The sequence below is a fragment of the Sordaria macrospora genome, chromosome 1 (assembly GCF_033870435.1).
Source record: "Sordaria macrospora chromosome 1, complete sequence".
In the NCBI taxonomy this organism is placed as follows: domain Eukaryota; kingdom Fungi; phylum Ascomycota; class Sordariomycetes; order Sordariales; family Sordariaceae; genus Sordaria; species Sordaria macrospora.
In genome coordinates this window covers 8267425-8282114 of record NC_089371.1, presented here as the reverse complement: position 1 = coordinate 8282114, position 14690 = coordinate 8267425, and the positions used below count along the sequence as shown (strand labels likewise).

Sequence of the window (14690 nt, the reverse complement as noted above, 5' to 3'; positions counted from 1 at the left end):
GGCTTCTATTCAATGCTTCCAGGGGGGTCGACTTCCCTTCTAGATATCTTGTTGCATCCAGATTCACAATTGCAGTTGATCCTTTGCAAATGAGGCTACGTCAGTACTCGAGATATTGGCAGCATTGGTCATATCAAAACCCCCAAGCCATTTGTTCGCTGTGAGTGTAGCGGGATTGGGACGACAGCTTAGGTCCTCTCCGTAGTACGGGAGACATTTCATCGAGGGAACCTTCACAATCACGCCCAGTTTCAACACCCACAAAGGCTCATCAGAGAGGCTTGAGGAAAATGGAAGTTCGCAGTATTGTCTCTGGTGTATTCTGTCTAGCGTATCCTACTCCGCCAACTCAAAAAACACCCACCCCATACCAACCTTACGAGCCTATCTATCTTACTCATCCTTCTTGTCCCCGGCGCCCTCATCATACTCGGCATACTCCTTCATCAAATACCCCATATCAAAGTCCAGCTGCTTGCCATTGACAATCAGCGGGTTGATGTCCAGCAGCGTGTACAGCATCCTCGCCGGCTTGTCTTCCGACGTATTGCGCCACTGGTGCAGCGCGCCGCGGTTAATCGAGACATCACCGGGCCTCAGGATGCGCTTCTCGCCGCTGCCGAGCGTAAGCTCGACCTCGCCTTCGCATACGGTGCCGATGCCCATGCAGAGCGCCCGGTGCATATTGGATTTGCAGCCGGGCGCGAAGTCAATCATTCGCACGCAGACTCCGTTGGGAATGTGCAGCGAGGGCTGTCACGAACTACATTAGATTCTGTTTCCAAGGAGAGAGGGTGAAGGGGGTGTGTAAACAAACCCTGTTCTTGGCGAACTCGAGATCGACGTTGCCGGTGAGCTCGATGGGGTTGGAGCCAGCGCTGTAGAGAATGTTTTGCGCGGCGGCACCGCCGAGCATTACTGCCCGGTGGTCGCCGTTGTCGGTTTGGACGAAGACTGCGTTGCCCTCGGCATCGTGGCCCGTGATGTAACGGAAGGGGTCCCGAAGGCCAGGGGCCGGGAACTCGGTGATGGGGCCGGAGGTGGACATCTTGGAAGAGAGAGAAGGTTTGTTGATGGACTGAATGGAAAAATGCTGATGCTTGGGATGTGAAGTCGATGATGAAAAAAACCCCGGAGTCAAACTCTGATGTTATATTATCAAGACTGTTGCATCTCCTATGGTCCGTCTTACCTCCCGGTTCAGTTCCCCATCGTCATGACGGTCAACAACCGCCCGATACCGACGTGCAATTGCATTGTTCCCGCCATGAATATCGGGACCAGTTCACGGAGACGGAATCTCATCACGGTAATTCCACGAACAAAACAGTTTAGCATTTGCTTGGTCGAATTTTGGGGTCACTCCCAGGATGCAACACCGGCGGGTATTGCCTCCATCCATCTCCGTCTTACTGAAATCTGACCTGCATCAAAATCCCACCTCCTTGTATCTCACACCCGCGCGGCACTGATCGATGAGATATGGAAATGCGGAACACCAGATTGTTGGTTTTTTAGTTTAAGCACTACTTGGAGTTCTGTAACATTCATTGATTGCCTGCCATCCCTCCGATGCATAAAATGGTAATCCTTCGGCTGCGGATGACACTCGGTTTTGTTGCTAGCTAGAGGTAAACATCACTACAAACCAACCGAAGACATGGATCTCACGGGTTCGGCTTTCGTTATCGGAGGTATGTGGCCTCGGTCTTCCTCCGAATCACTTTTACTAACATATTTTCGTTGGCAGCAAGCGGCATTGGCAAGGCTTGCGCATTGGCATTTGCCCGGTATGGTGTTCGAGCTATCGTCGTAGCAGACCTTACCATCGAAGCTGCCTCGGCCGTGGCAGAAGAGTGCAAATATCTTGCTACCAATCCAGATTTTCTGGCAGAAACTGTTGCCATTGATGTCACAAAGGAAGAGTCGGTTCATGAAGCCATCACATATGCACATCGGATCTTCGGTCGGATCGATTACGCAGTCAACAGCGCTGGTGTAAGCCCTACCCACCTATGAATCCCCGACCACCAACCCAAACTAACACTTCCCTTTTCGAATGCAGGTCGGAGTCCAATTAGCCAATGAAATCGCCGAAGCCAGCGTCTCCGAGTTCGAACAGATGTTCAAGGTCAACGTAACCGGAACCTTCCTCGTCACCCGCGCTCTCTCCACCATCATGAAGACCCAAGACGCTGTTCTCGTTGACGAAGCCGTTCCCGCGCGGGGTGTCGCACGCGGTAGCATTGTCAACCTGGGGTCAGCTTCAGGGTTCGTTGCTACCCCGGGTATGGTCCAGTACACGGCCGCCAAGCATGCAGTTAACGGTGTTACCAAGAATGCTGGTAAGTTTTTTAATCTCCATGGGGTTGGGTTACACAAAACTCCCGTGTCTGCTTGGGGGGGGGCAAAAAGGGTCCGCTCCGGCGTTTAACTGACAATCTTCTGACTGGTGACTGACAGCACTCGATAACGCCAAACACGGAATCCGGGTCAATAGCGTGTGTCCTTCATGGGTCGATACCCCTATGATCCGCAAGGCCATGGATGACATCCCGGAACTCGGCGAGATGATCCAGAAAGCCGTTCCGCTCGGAAGGATTGCGCTGGCCGAGGAAGTTGCCGATGCGGTCATGTTCCTGTCTAGTCCGAGGGCGAGCTATGCTACGGGGTGCAACATAATCTTGGATGGGGGTACCACTCTTGCTGCCCATGTCTGATGGGGCCGGGGGGGTTTGACACCCCGGAGGTTGATCGAGAGTATAGACACATGGTACCGGGAATAACTGTGATGTAATTCATAGGCATTTCGGAACATCAACTCGTTATAACAACCCCGGAAACTTCAGAAACATATCTCAGCCCATAATCATTCACACCATTATCTCCTGATTCCAGTCATCAAACATCACAACTCCCACAACATCAACATCAACTTCAACTTCCTAACACCATTCAACCACTTCCACCCCATAATCATCCGTCCAGTCCTCCCTCACCCCACCTCCCATCCACCATGGCCCCTCCCAACGACAACCCCAACGGCTACTACGTCGAATCCTTCCCCGCCCCCGGCCTCCGCCAAATTGTCCGACACATCACCGGCCTCAATGAACAAGGCGACTCTGTCTTTTTGCACTCCGACCACGGCGACCACCACCGCTTCATGGTCCAGAACCAAGCCATCTCCAACTTACTCTACTCCACGCAGGAGACACCGGTTGATCTGAACAATAATGTTGATATCCAGAAGGCTAAGGAGAAGGAGGTTTGTTTTCCCATCATCCCGCCACCTTACCCATCCCATCCAACAATCTTTCCCCTATTCCAAGGCCAAGCAGACTGACAAAGAAAAAAAAAAAAAAAAAAAAGCCCCCTTCCACTACAAATCCGGCTCCATAGTGCGCATGATCGACTTCGGCCCGGGCGTCGAGTCGCCCCTGCACCGCGCCATGACGATTGACTACGGCATCATTGTCGAGGGCGTGTTTGAGTTGATTCTGGACTCAGGCGAGAAGCGCATCATGCGCCAGGGAGATGTGAGCGTGCAGAGAGCAACGGCGCACAAGTGGGTAAATGTAACTGGGAACGGCACGCTGCCGGGGAGGGTGATGTGGGTTCTGCTGGACTGTAAGGAGGTGGTGGATGCGAAGGGGGAGAAGGTGGAGGGGTATTTGGGGAGTTTGAAGGAGCATTATGAGGGGCGGTAGGTAGGGTGGTGGTGCCTCCTTCCTGTTTTAGGTAGATTGGGTTCAGTGTGAAGAGGTTTTAGTGACAATGGAAGGCTTCTTGCGCGAGCCAAAAGATATTGTGGGAAAGCATGTGCTCTGACATCGTAATCGGCAGGATTTGGACCGGTCACGGTAAAGCGCGATTGTTGCTTCAGGAAGGTCATGGCAACTGCCCCCCTTCCTTCTTGCTTCCTTGGCCGCCTCTATTCCCTTTTGACCCTTCCTGCTTTCCTTTCTCATCCAACCTGCTGCTCATCAACGGAGACATTGTCATTGGATGTGCTTCCTTCAACTGACCAAGCATTCTAACTTGAGACACTATAGAAGACTGAGCTCCTCCTCAACTTACTTCCAGCTTCCAAGCTCTTAAAAAATTCATCAGGCCCGGGTCCACTGACCATTCTCGATAATAACAATCACTAGTCACTTTGACGGAGCGATCAAGACAGAAGTCTGCAATTCGCAATTAAGCAAGTTTAGGCAGTGCATTCCAATGGTAGCGAACTTATTTTTGTTGTTGCTTTTATTCAATTGCGTTACTTGGAAAAAGTGGTATATGACGGAAGGTGTCATTTTTGTGGCCAGCACGACGAAGACCATTAGAGAGAAAAAGAAGTGACGACAGAGACTTTGGTAGTTGGGAATGAACATGGGTGGGATAAACGGTATTCTGAAGCACGATGCAGAGTACTTTTTATTCTTTCTCAATATTTGATTCGATTTGTAGGTAGTTTAAACGCCCTAGAGTACGTAGTCAAAGCTCTTGTCCATCAATATCCCAAACACAGACGCTCGGACTTCCCAAGAATGCCAACCAAAAAAAAAAAAAAAAAAAAAAAAAAAAAAAAGGCAAGGTCATAATCAAGCCACCTTTTTCTTCGTCGCCGCATCGTGAGCTTCCTTCAACTTAGCCAGGTTGAACATGCTTGAGAACCAGCGGTCCTATCAACAACTGAGTTAGCAAAGGCCCATAGTCAGATTGTGAATTTGGGAAAACGCACAAATATCGTCTTGGGAAAGAAGGTATGCATGAAGCGGATGACACCCGAATAACTTCCAGTCCAAAACCATGTGGTGGGAGACTTCTTGAGAGACTCGCCGACGACATTCTTGGCGTAGACAAAGCGATCGGTGGCAGCGTCTGGGTACGGTTGTTATTGTTAGAAAGCTGTCGTACAGAGTAATTGGATTACCGAGAGGGCTTACCGGGCGTCCTGTGGACGTGGTTTTTGAACTCTTCAGCCATTGGCGAGTAGTATGACCCTTCCGGTAGGGCCCTTCCGTGATCATTCTTGAGGATGTTGGTGCCGACTTCACCGGATATGATCTGCAATAACAGGATTGTGAGCGGATCATTCTGGTAGGGTTTTATCGAGGGTATCATGACTTACGACTAAAACTCTGACGCCAAGCGGTGCCAGCTCTACACGCAAGCTGTTGCCCCAGTGCGCTAGAGCTGCCTTGGAGGCGTTGTATGATGCTATTGAAATTGTCAGTTGCGCTTCTCGGGTCTTTGTATACACGTTGATAGCTTACAGCCATAGACAAAAGGCACAATGCCACCAATGGAGCCAATGTTGACGATGATCCCAGAAGAAGCAATCAGCATATCATGGAAATGGTGAACCATCCGCATAGGACCAAAAAGATTGACATCAAACATGCGTTGAACAGACTTTACATCCGTATCAATGGCTGTCATGGTGTAGCAAATGCCGCTAGTATCCGTTACAAGTCAGCTACCAAACACACCCGCCCTCGTCGTCAGGAGCGTTGTCGAAACTCACGCATTGTTAACCAGAAAGTCCAGACGCCCCTTGGTCAGCTCAGAAACATCTTTCTTTGCTTGAATCACAGACTCCTCATTGGTAACATCCAGCTTAAACCAAGTGATTCCGGCTTTGTCGAGATGCTCGCTCGACTCGAAGGGCAGAAGAGTGGCGATAGGATGGATGCCACGGCGCTGGTACTCGAGGATGAGAGCCTCTCCGATGCCACCGGCGCCACACCCTGTAATCAGGGCAAACTTTTGAGGTTGAGGCGTCATCTTTGACTTCCGCAGGGATGATCGTCGAGTGCTGAGAGAGGAACGAGGCGTGGCGGGAGAGTGATGAGAAGAAGAAGGTGGGTAAGAATGAGTGAACATGATGTCTAGAGGTGTTTCGGTTTCTTCGGACTCATGTTATGAATCCGTTCAAACACATTTTAGGAGTTGATGGCACGGTAATGAGTTTGAGTTCGACCTTTGGATAGCATGATGGTGATACCGCCGGTGATACCTCTGACCGGGAAAGGATATGGAGTATCAAGTTCCTCGCATGGTGATGTCCAGATATCAACCAAGTCCGCCCAGGAGTAGAGGTATTGGTCGGGGTCTTTGGAGCGTAAGCAACACTTTGTTTGAGCCTTGGTGTTGCAATGTCTGGCATCGCTCTGGGAACAGGTGCCATCAGCATGCATGACACAAGAGCCTGGTGTTGTGGTGAAAAGTAGCTGGGCCTCGCGGAATCGGGTTCGAGCTTAAGCACGGCGGTTAAAGTGTTGAACTGGCTGAATTACACGGTATCGGGGACAACCATCTCCGGATTACATGAGAAGGACGGGAGTAGAAGAAGCTCGTTGAGTCTCGTCAACACATCCATTGTTCGGGTTCGTCTGGTCTCAAGAGTGGATCCAACTGGTGACTACAAGACTTTTTGCCCGTTTTGGCAGCGGCTGGGGTGTTTAGACCAATCATAGATGAGGACAAGGGTAACCCTGCAGCTTGCCCGCCATCGCATTTGCTGTTGTCTGTTGGACCAGCCACTGTAGAGCGAGCCTCTCGAGAGCCTGTTGGATATGGTAGACCGCCGCTCCGGGCAGAAAGCTTGCCGTCTTTCATCCCGCTTACAACATCACGACTGGAAAGTTCCCAAAACTCTCCGGTTCATGTTACTCGACGTGACCCGTCCATGACCTGTCGACCCTCAAGGTTGAGACAATACTTCTCAATCAAGACAAAGATCAATCGCCCTACAATTACCAATCATCCCATCCGATCCCAGGCACTATGTGGTCGCACTGGCGGCCCAGCACGACGCCGCATCGTATTCTGCCCACCTAGGCCGTCGTCATCTCGAGGCATCATGATGGGAGAACGAACAGCTTGGTCACTCAGTTCATCCATGGAACTGACAAATCCGCAGTATCACTACCATCTGTAGTTCTTTAAAAGGCTCGGCTGTTACAGCGGTTGTTGTTCTACAGCTCGCCCTCATCCTCTTCGAGTATCACTGACCCAGACCAACTCCCAAATCCACCAAGAACCGTACATCATCACCATGGTCGTGACAGATTCCACCGTCGTCTTCATCAGCGGTGTAGGCAAGGGTACGTTGCCCCAAGCTTCCCGTCTAACCCTTAGCAGAAACTGACGCAAAGTTCCTCTCAGGCATTGGCTCAGGCATCGCCAAGTTGTACCTCGCCCGTCCGAACCACACCGTCATCGGCTCCGTCCGGGACCTTTCCACGCCCTCCGTTGCCGAGCTCAAGGCCTCTCCCACAGCCCCAGGCTCCCGGCTCATCCTCGTTCACATCGAATCCACCTCCTCCACCGACCCGGCGCGCGCCGTCGAGGCCATCAACGCTCAGGGAATCGAGCACATCGACATCGCCATCGCCAACGCGGGTGCCATGCCCTCCACCGTGCCCATCGAGGAGGTCGACACCAAGGACATGCTGGAGAACTACCACATCAACGCCATCGGCCCCTTGCTCCTTTTCCAGGCAATCTTGCCGCTGCTGAAGAAGGGCAAGAATCCCAAGTGGGCTAGCGTCTCGACTACCGCCGGAAGTATTGGGCTTGTGGATGCCCTGGCGGCCTGGATCCTCCCGGCGTATGGAGGCGCAAAGGCGGCGCTGAACTGGCTTACAGCTGGTATTGCGAGCAGCCAGAAGGAGTGGTTAACTACCATTGCGCTGCACCCGGGCTTGGTCCAGACAGGACCGGGGAACTGGGTTGCGCAGAAGGTGGGGTTGGGTGATAAGGCGCCGGTTACGGTGGAGGATAGTGCGGCGTTCATTGTTAAGCTGGTGAGTTGCTCTACTGTCTTCTTTAACTTCATTATGTTTTGCTAACGTTTACTGTGCTGTGTGTAGCTCGATGGCCTCACCAAGGAGGATAATGGCAAGTTCTACAACGCTACCGACCTTACCGAGGTGCCATGGTAAAGAGCATCGATGGCGCGGGGCTGCTGGTGGGTAGCTGGATTACAGATTGTTTGTTTGTTCACATATACTAGAGGTTTAGATACATGAATTCCACTAATTGTACACACATGAACATCCCTTGATGACTTTGTCTGATGCTGAATTATATTAGAACTTGGCAATGGGAGATGGATAAAGCGACGAGTTAACTGGGGTGCCGAAACGAGATGCTGACACTTACCCAAGTCCGACATAAGCCCTTGAAACTATTTCCCGAGAAGAAAGCCATTTGTCAGTCATGTCATCATGTGCTGACATTGACCTATGATGAGACTTCAGAGAACATACACAGCATTAGGAGCCCGTCAGTCAACATGCTATGTTATGCAGAAATAACCCTCCGAGTGAGGCTCTAACAAAACGCTCCGACCTGTTGCATTTTCTACCATTGTGATTATAAGACAGCGTAGTTCTCATACATCCGCATTTTCCCTTTTCCTCTATCACATTTCTCATTGTCACTACCCATATTCAGAGCCATGGTGCCCGACGCCCTCACCCCCCATGACCCCCGGGTCACCCACCACTTCACCACCATCCCCTCAACCTCCCATACCACCGAGTCCATAACCTACCACTACCTCCTCGCCAACCCCAACTCAACCTCCTTCTCCAATGGTCAACCAACCGGCACCGTCCTCCTCCTCCACGGCTGGCCTGACCTCTCCCTCGGCTGGCGCTACCAAGTCCCCTTCCTCCTCTCTCTCGGCCTTCGCGTCATAATCCCCGACATGCTCGGCTACGGCCTCACCTCCTCCCCTGCTTCTCCCACTGAATACTCCCTGAAGAAACTATCTTCTCACCTGGCGCATATCATCCGCGAAGTCACCACCACCTCTTCTACTAAAAAGCCAGAGCGGGTGTTACTAGGTGCTCACGACTGGGGCGCCTTCCTCGGCTGGCGGCTAGCCATTTACTTCCCTCAATTAATCAAAGGGATATTCGCATTTTGTATCCCTTATACCCCACCGGAAACAAAAGTTACGACGCTGGAGGAACATGTGAGGAAACATCCGGAACTGGGGTATCAGTTGCAGAATGCGGGAGGGGGTATAGAGAGGGTTGTTGGTGAAGACAAGAAAAAGTTGAGGGGATGGTTAAATGCCATGTTTGGCGGGTTAAGTGAGGACACGGGGGTCATGGCTTTTGATCCGTGGAAGGGGTTGGATTTGGATAAGTTGGAGGAGGTGGAGGCTTCGCCTTTGGTTGGGGAGGAGGTTGTGGATTTTTATGGTATGTTTTTGCTCGCTTCCCCATCTCTCATCAATATTGACTATGTCGGAGAGTGTCAAAGTTACTGTTTGTGATGGCATGGCTAACTGTTATTTACATGGCAACAGTCGAGGAGTACTCCCGCAATGGAATCCAAGGGCCTATGAACTGGTATCGCACACGGGAAATCAACTTGCAGGATGAGCTACCGCTGGCTGAGGAGTATGCTACCTGGCAGTTCCAGGTGCCGGCGATGATTGTCATGGTTGGCCATGATCCTGCGCTGCCTCCGACGTTGACTGATGGTATGGAGAAGTATTTTGCGAAGGGGCTGAGGAAGGAGGTTATTCCTGAGGCGTCGCATTGGGTATTGATTCATACGCCTGAGGAGGTTAACAAGCTTGTTGGGGAGTTTTTGGAGCAGTTTTTGTGAGGACAAAGGTTCTGGGGGTCGAGGTTGGTTGTGTTCTTGCCGTAGATCGTCTTCATAGGTCACGGATGTGGTGGATGACGGCCTAGACAATCCAGCTTGATGATCTTGCTATGGTATTAATCTCCATACTTGGAAGGATACCAAAAGATCACGAAACATTATCTCATCACTTGACCCAGTTCGTGACTGTCTTGAAACCAGTTCACTTTCCGGTGGGAATGTGGTCACGGCCGACATGTCGGTTGCCGCTCCAAAATGCTGTCCACCTTGTTCGGTGAGGCCATTGGTAAGATACCGAGCCTGTTGGTCGGGTTTCCAATCATTGGTTCTTGTCCGGAGACTTCTTTGTCTCGTGTCGGTGTTCCAAGTACTGTTGGTTGTTGAAGACAACCCCGCGGCAGATATTCTCATAACGGATATACGCATACTTGCATAGACAGCTACCCCATTACCCCACCAAGCTTTTGATCGACAGGGGACCGTTGCAGTGCTAACTACAGGCCTAATTGTTAGTGCTCCCACTAAAAGTAGGGCCCCGATGCTTTTTCCAACTTCATCCTTCGAATCCTTCGCACCATCTCCAATCGAATCACTCCGTCCCGTTCGCCAAATCTCAGCCATCAACAATGTGACCAAGATCTTCGACCTGTGCCGTACAAAAGTCCCTCGTCCCACCTTGCGCAGTAGCCGAAGCTCTTCCCGTTGACAAAAGGACGAAACGTGGGCGCGTCACGAAGCAGACAGGACAGGAGGCCGCATCCAACCAGTCCAAGACATGTTACCGTCTTTTGTTTGTGGTTGCACCGCGTTTCTGAGTCAGCCCCCACGGCTGCATCCAAAGACGGGAACGGGATGACGGCAATCGTCAATGGGAATGGAAATTTAGAGCATGGGATTTGTTGGCCTGAGACACACAGGGTTTTCGGCTCCCTATCCGGCAAATACTTAGAATGCAAAATGCGTCTGATAAACCAGATGTGGCGCATGGAGGTGATGTGTTCCATTTGTGATGCCGCCGCAGATGTGGTAAGACGCTTGAAAAGGAAAACAATCTACTAACTAACGACATGGTCATTGATCTAGGCTGATATCTATTTTAGTATACCGTGGGTCCGCTCCGGCACCCGGTCATGGTTCCCCTTGGCCACACACCAAGCGATATCGCAATCATCTTCGATCGTCGAGACCTCTAGACCTTTGCTTGAAGGCCGGAGGGTTTACAAAAGTACTTTGCAGCAGAAATAAGGGTTCTGTCATGATTATGACCCAGCCCTATGCTCCAGGCGAGACTCCAAGCACATCTCTTTTGAATGGACACATCGTGTCTAAGATTCTGCCCCGAGGAGGGCCTAGCCTGCCTGAGTGCGACACCGGCTTCTGTCTGCTCTGTAAGCTATAGCAATTTCCACAGAAACAGAGCAACAGGGAGAAAACCTGCCCGTCATTCGTACCACTTGAACCGCACAACTCGCCGATCGAGGTTGTCAAAACATACCCGACATGAAGAAGATATGTCAAGCGCATGGTTAATTTTACGGGACAAAAGTTCTCATACAATTGTCCTTGAGCCATATGCTCGGGAGAGATATCGGTTGATCATCCCAGCAATCAAGTAGGATTAACCATTTCAGAGTAGTCACTGTGGAGCGGCAACAGTCGATAGTAAGGCAAAAACATGCCATAAACATTTTGTCGCCGATACTGCTTAAGTTTGGCGGCTCACCGCCGCCGAATGGTCGGAGCTGGAGGCCAGTCAGCACGGCGGCCGCTGGTAACAGGACATCATGACGGCGCTTGAAGACGATCCGCAGTAGAGCTCCTATAAGCCGTGATACACCCATTGATATGTCAATGCGAGGCTCGCAATATTTCAAAACAACTTCATTTCATTTCCCGTACTAGCTGCATTCCATCCACTATGACCTTCAAAGTCATCATCGTGGGTGGCGGCCCTGTTGGGCTCTACATGGCCCACGCTTTTGAGCGTGCCAACATCGACTACGTGATACTCGAACAACAAGACACCGTCCTGAACATTTCAGGACAGCTTCTCTTCACTTGGCCCCAAACAGTACGCCTCTTCGACCAGATCGGCCTCCTCGCAGACCTCGAAAAAGTCGCTTTAGGCATTCATCACAAGAAGCGTCTCTTCGGCGACAATGGCCAAGTAACCACCACCAGCAACTTCTGGGATGCCATGCAAGACAAGTCAGTTCTCTTCCTACCTGCCTTCCATCACTCATTTACCAGACTAACAAGCACAAAACATCACAGCCACGGCTACCCCTTCCTCCCTCTCCTCCGCTCCGAACTCGTCAAAATCCTCCACACCCACCTCAAAGGCCGCGAATCCAACATCCGCGTTAACTCCCGCGTCACCGACATCCGTCCCCATGCCACCGGCGTACACGTCCACCTCGCCGACGGCTCTCTCGTCCAGGGCTCCATCGTCGTCGGCGCCGATGGCGTGCACTCCCGCACGCGCCAAATCATGGACTCTCTCGCTGCACAACACGCCCTCAACCCCGCTCGTCTAGCTAACAAGCCCATGGTATCCACCTTTTACGGTATATTCGGCCGAGCATCGAACCTCGAGCTAGGTATCGAGCCCGAAGTCTTCTTCGAGTCCAGAGGCGGCGGACCAGAAGGTGGTGCCGTAGTGCAATGTCTGGCTACCAAGGAAATCGTGCAGTTCGTTACCCTCAAGCCTTTGCCGGGTGGTCCCACCAGCGAGCGCAGTCCGCGGTACACGGACGAAGAAATGGATGCGTACGCCGCCTCTTTGGAGGACGTGGCCGTCTGTCCTGGTGTCAAGTTCGGTGATGTCTGGTCCAAGGCTGAAAGGGGGAGCACGAGGATGTTGAACCAGGAGGAAGGATTCCTGGATAACTGGTTCTTCGACCGTATCGTCCTTGTAGGCGACGCGGTGCACAAGAGTACCAGTGTTAACGGGTTGGGTATGACCTGTGGGTTGCACTCGGGAGCTGTGTTGGCTAATGAGTTGCACTCTCTTTTGTCCTCTCTTTCTGCCTCTTCTTCTGCCTCTGAAGACATGGACGGTGAAGAGCCATCAACGGAAGAGCTAGAGGCTGTCTTCAAACGGTACCAAGAGGATCGCAAAGGAGAGGTCAAGCCCATTTGGAACGGTGGACATGCGATGATCAGGGAGGTGGTCAAGAAGGGCTGGGTCAGCTGGTTCTGGGACCGGTTTGTTTTGCCGTGGTGCGATATGGAGACTTTTGCAAAGGGACTGTTGGTTTCGGTGTTGCTGGTTAGGCAGGGGCAGATTCTGAGGTTTGTGCCGTTTGAGGGCAGGGGTGGGAGGGTGCCGTGGGCTAGAAAGGTTCAAGTTGTTGTTTAGGGGTTTTGCTTATTTTGAGGTTTGGGTGGGCTTCTGATGTTGAGGTTGATGCCATCGTCTTCTCTGTTTTCTTGTTTGGTGGGCTTGTTTGTGTCTTTCCTTGTCGTCCTGGGTCTCGGTTGAGATGATAGATTGGATGTGTGGTTTTCTTTTAACTTTTAAGGTTCGAATGAAACTTTTTCACACTCTGAAACGTTATGCGTATCATGATGACGGGACTAGTTTCCACTTTTCAATCGCTCGCTGTTCAAACTTCAGATGTACTCAGAGGCTCGGGGCTGTTCCACCTCAGGTCTTTCACCTTGGTGACTTGACATGTCAACACTTCCCACTTCGGTTCCCTCTGGGCCAAGCAATTCCTGATAAAAAGACGTGATGTAGAGTTCTTCCTGGAACTTTTTGTAGAACAACTGTTTTAGTCTTGTCCCGCTCCGCAGATTTCACAAACATCAAGTCTCTCCTATTCCCATTGATGGCACATGCTACAGGTAAGCATTTCTGCGATCGTGATCTTTCATCCTATCTCGTACGTATTGCGTAAAAGACCTACAATTTCATCAAGACTTAATTTATCTTCCGTCTTTTTTCTTTCATATCTTCGAAATAATGTTCCTTCAATCCGATCGACCTTCTCTATACACCAACTTATATTCTCCGTACCTGCTCTCACAACCCCGTCTTCCACGTTCTGCATCCCAATGCGGTCAATGCAAGATCAAGAATGCTAGTTTCAACCCCCACCATCAACGAAAGCCCGATTAGCTCAGCTGGTTAGAGCGTCGTACTAATATCTTGTCTTTCCGAGATATCAAGTCCATGCGAAGGTCAACAGTTCAATCCTGTTATTGGGCATCTTCTTTTTTTGCGGTATTTTTGGTGCGGGGGTGGAGACTCCCTACCCTGTATCTCCTCGCGTGGGAACTTGAACTTCTTTTTCTCAATGCTGACTGATCTAATCTATCTGGTCTACGATACTTGCATAATATAGAATCATCTTCTGCGAGTACAAGACGATGTGAAAAGAGAATTGGGATCGGAAGGGATGGTGTTAGTGACAATGTGCAAAGTGTTGAAAGGGAATCAGTCGGTGGGACAATGTCAAGAAGGGTGATTGTTGACAGAAACGGACGATGACAAGTTGATAGTAAAAAAAATATCGGTGGTGAACTATCTGGATGGCAAAACCGGAGGGAAAGGGGATATCGCAGGAGTTGTAATAGATAATGGAACGAAGCGATCGTGATTGTTTAGAATTCATCTATTGAGTCAACCAAACCCCGAATTGATATCGACACAACGAAACGCACCATGCTTCCCGCCCAACTCACACTATGCGCCAATCTCCTTTCATCTCTTTACCCAAGGATCTCTCCTCCTATCAATAAGTGGCAGGCTCAAATATCATAGAAAACATTACAACCGCGATGGCTGCTTGTGCGCATTTCCAAAATGCAAAAGCGACCGAGCAAAAAAATAAATAAGCAAGATCCAAGACTTGGCAAAAGACAAAAAGGAGAAACACCAAAAAAGATGTTGAGACTCGGATACCGGGAGTCGAACCCGGGGCTGTTGAGAGAGCAGTCACTCCTGAGAAGTGAGAGTCAACGATGTTACCGCTACACCATACCCGATTGAACTGATATGGTCCGATTTTTGTTGGAAGGAAGTCCAGAAGTTGGGGTTATGAAGTAGATAGATATGAAGA

General features: G+C 50.7%; 7 protein-coding genes and 2 non-coding genes across 9 annotated transcripts; 6 read left to right on the top strand and 3 right to left on the bottom strand.

Moving 5' to 3' along the window:
* Positions 1-375: 375 nt before the first annotated feature.
* Positions 376-1115, bottom strand: SMAC4_00526 (uncharacterized protein). The gene is made up of 2 exons (XM_003351931.2): positions 818-1115; positions 376-753 (listed from the first exon to the last, which is right to left on the bottom strand). Exons 1-2 carry the CDS (start codon positions 1046-1048, stop codon positions 394-396), a joined length of 591 nt encoding a protein of 196 aa, XP_003351979.1. The 5' UTR covers positions 1049-1115; the 3' UTR covers positions 376-393.
* A 513-nt stretch (positions 1116-1628) lies between these two features.
* On the top strand, positions 1629-2784 carry SMAC4_00525 (uncharacterized protein). Its single transcript, XM_003351930.2, has 4 exons — positions 1629-1694; positions 1751-1998; positions 2066-2345; positions 2464-2784. The coding sequence occupies exons 1-4, from the start codon at positions 1661-1663 to the stop codon at positions 2718-2720; spliced, it is 819 nt and encodes a 272-aa protein (XP_003351978.1). The 5' UTR covers positions 1629-1660; the 3' UTR covers positions 2721-2784.
* A 74-nt stretch (positions 2785-2858) lies between these two features.
* Positions 2859-3710, top strand: SMAC4_00524 (uncharacterized protein). Its single transcript, XM_066089443.1, has 2 exons — positions 2859-3268; positions 3373-3710. Exons 1-2 carry the CDS (start codon positions 3017-3019, stop codon positions 3400-3402), a joined length of 282 nt encoding a protein of 93 aa, XP_065945890.1. The 5' UTR covers positions 2859-3016; the 3' UTR covers positions 3403-3710.
* Positions 3711-4581: 871 nt separating this feature from the next.
* On the bottom strand, positions 4582-5900 carry SMAC4_00523 (uncharacterized protein). The gene is made up of 6 exons (XM_003351928.3): positions 5519-5900; positions 5268-5449; positions 5123-5211; positions 4938-5058; positions 4733-4872; positions 4582-4673 (listed from the first exon to the last, which is right to left on the bottom strand). Exons 1-6 carry the CDS (start codon positions 5875-5877, stop codon positions 4593-4595), a joined length of 972 nt encoding a protein of 323 aa, XP_003351976.2. The 5' UTR covers positions 5878-5900; the 3' UTR covers positions 4582-4592.
* A 1082-nt stretch (positions 5901-6982) lies between these two features.
* SMAC4_12125 (uncharacterized protein) lies at positions 6983-8035 on the top strand. Its single transcript, XM_003351927.2, has 3 exons — positions 6983-7100; positions 7162-7802; positions 7869-8035. The coding sequence occupies exons 1-3, from the start codon at positions 7052-7054 to the stop codon at positions 7938-7940; spliced, it is 762 nt and encodes a 253-aa protein (XP_003351975.1). The 5' UTR covers positions 6983-7051; the 3' UTR covers positions 7941-8035.
* Positions 8036-8422: 387 nt separating this feature from the next.
* Positions 8423-9778, top strand: SMAC4_12126 (uncharacterized protein). Its single transcript, XM_066091065.1, has 2 exons — positions 8423-9212; positions 9320-9778. The coding sequence occupies exons 1-2, from the start codon at positions 8459-8461 to the stop codon at positions 9622-9624; spliced, it is 1059 nt and encodes a 352-aa protein (XP_065945889.1). The 5' UTR covers positions 8423-8458; the 3' UTR covers positions 9625-9778.
* A 1691-nt stretch (positions 9779-11469) lies between these two features.
* On the top strand, positions 11470-13116 carry SMAC4_00522 (uncharacterized protein). Its single transcript, XM_003351925.2, has 2 exons — positions 11470-11832; positions 11899-13116. Exons 1-2 carry the CDS (start codon positions 11543-11545, stop codon positions 12983-12985), a joined length of 1377 nt encoding a protein of 458 aa, XP_003351973.1. The 5' UTR covers positions 11470-11542; the 3' UTR covers positions 12986-13116.
* A 621-nt stretch (positions 13117-13737) lies between these two features.
* SMAC4_13143 lies at positions 13738-13837 on the top strand. Its single transcript has 2 exons — positions 13738-13775; positions 13802-13837. It is a non-coding gene; the product is annotated as a tRNA-Ile (tRNA).
* Positions 13838-14524: 687 nt separating this feature from the next.
* Positions 14525-14616, bottom strand: SMAC4_13142. Its single transcript has 2 exons — positions 14581-14616; positions 14525-14559 (listed from the first exon to the last, which is right to left on the bottom strand). It is a non-coding gene; the product is annotated as a tRNA-Glu (tRNA).
* Between the last annotated feature and the right edge of the window lie 74 nt (positions 14617-14690).

Excerpts from the sequence above, each read along its gene's own strand:
- SMAC4_12126 (XM_066091065.1), top strand. The coding sequence starts at position 8,459 with ATGGTGCCCGACGCCCTCACCCCCCATGACCCCCGGGTCACCCACCAC. Across the intron at positions 9,213-9,319 it reads GGAGGTTGTGGATTTTTATG|TCGAGGAGTACTCCCGCAAT; the intron begins GTATGTTTTTGC and ends ACATGGCAACAG.
- SMAC4_00522 (XM_003351925.2), top strand. The coding sequence starts at position 11,543 with ATGACCTTCAAAGTCATCATCGTGGGTGGCGGCCCTGTTGGGCTCTAC. Across the intron at positions 11,833-11,898 it reads TGGGATGCCATGCAAGACAA|CCACGGCTACCCCTTCCTCC; the intron begins GTCAGTTCTCTT and ends AAAACATCACAG.
- SMAC4_00525 (XM_003351930.2), top strand. The coding sequence starts at position 1,661 with ATGGATCTCACGGGTTCGGCTTTCGTTATCGGAG. Across the intron at positions 1,695-1,750 it reads TTCGGCTTTCGTTATCGGAG|CAAGCGGCATTGGCAAGGCT; the intron begins GTATGTGGCCTC and ends TTTCGTTGGCAG. Across the intron at positions 1,999-2,065 it reads ACGCAGTCAACAGCGCTGGT|GTCGGAGTCCAATTAGCCAA; the intron begins GTAAGCCCTACC and ends TTTCGAATGCAG.
- SMAC4_00526 (XM_003351931.2), bottom strand. The coding sequence starts at position 1,048 with ATGTCCACCTCCGGCCCCATCACCGAGTTCCCGGCCCCTGGCCTTCGG. Across the intron at positions 754-817 it reads TCGAGTTCGCCAAGAACAGG|CCCTCGCTGCACATTCCCAA; the intron begins GTTTGTTTACAC and ends AGTTCGTGACAG.
- SMAC4_00523 (XM_003351928.3), bottom strand. The coding sequence starts at position 5,877 with ATGTTCACTCATTCTTACCCACCTTCTTCTTCTCATCACTCTCCCGCC. Across the intron at positions 5,212-5,267 it reads TGTGCCTTTTGTCTATGGCT|CATCATACAACGCCTCCAAG; the intron begins GTAAGCTATCAA and ends CAATTTCAATAG. Across the intron at positions 5,059-5,122 it reads TTGGCGTCAGAGTTTTAGTC|ATCATATCCGGTGAAGTCGG; the intron begins GTAAGTCATGAT and ends CTGTTATTGCAG.
- SMAC4_12125 (XM_003351927.2), top strand. The coding sequence starts at position 7,052 with ATGGTCGTGACAGATTCCACCGTCGTCTTCATCAGCGGTGTAGGCAAG. Across the intron at positions 7,101-7,161 it reads CATCAGCGGTGTAGGCAAGG|GCATTGGCTCAGGCATCGCC; the intron begins GTACGTTGCCCC and ends AGTTCCTCTCAG. Across the intron at positions 7,803-7,868 it reads CGGCGTTCATTGTTAAGCTG|CTCGATGGCCTCACCAAGGA; the intron begins GTGAGTTGCTCT and ends TGCTGTGTGTAG.
- SMAC4_00524 (XM_066089443.1), top strand. The coding sequence starts at position 3,017 with ATGGCCCCTCCCAACGACAACCCCAACGGCTACTACGTCGAATCCTTC. Across the intron at positions 3,269-3,372 it reads AGAAGGCTAAGGAGAAGGAG|CCCCCTTCCACTACAAATCC; the intron begins GTTTGTTTTCCC and ends AAAAAAAAAAAG.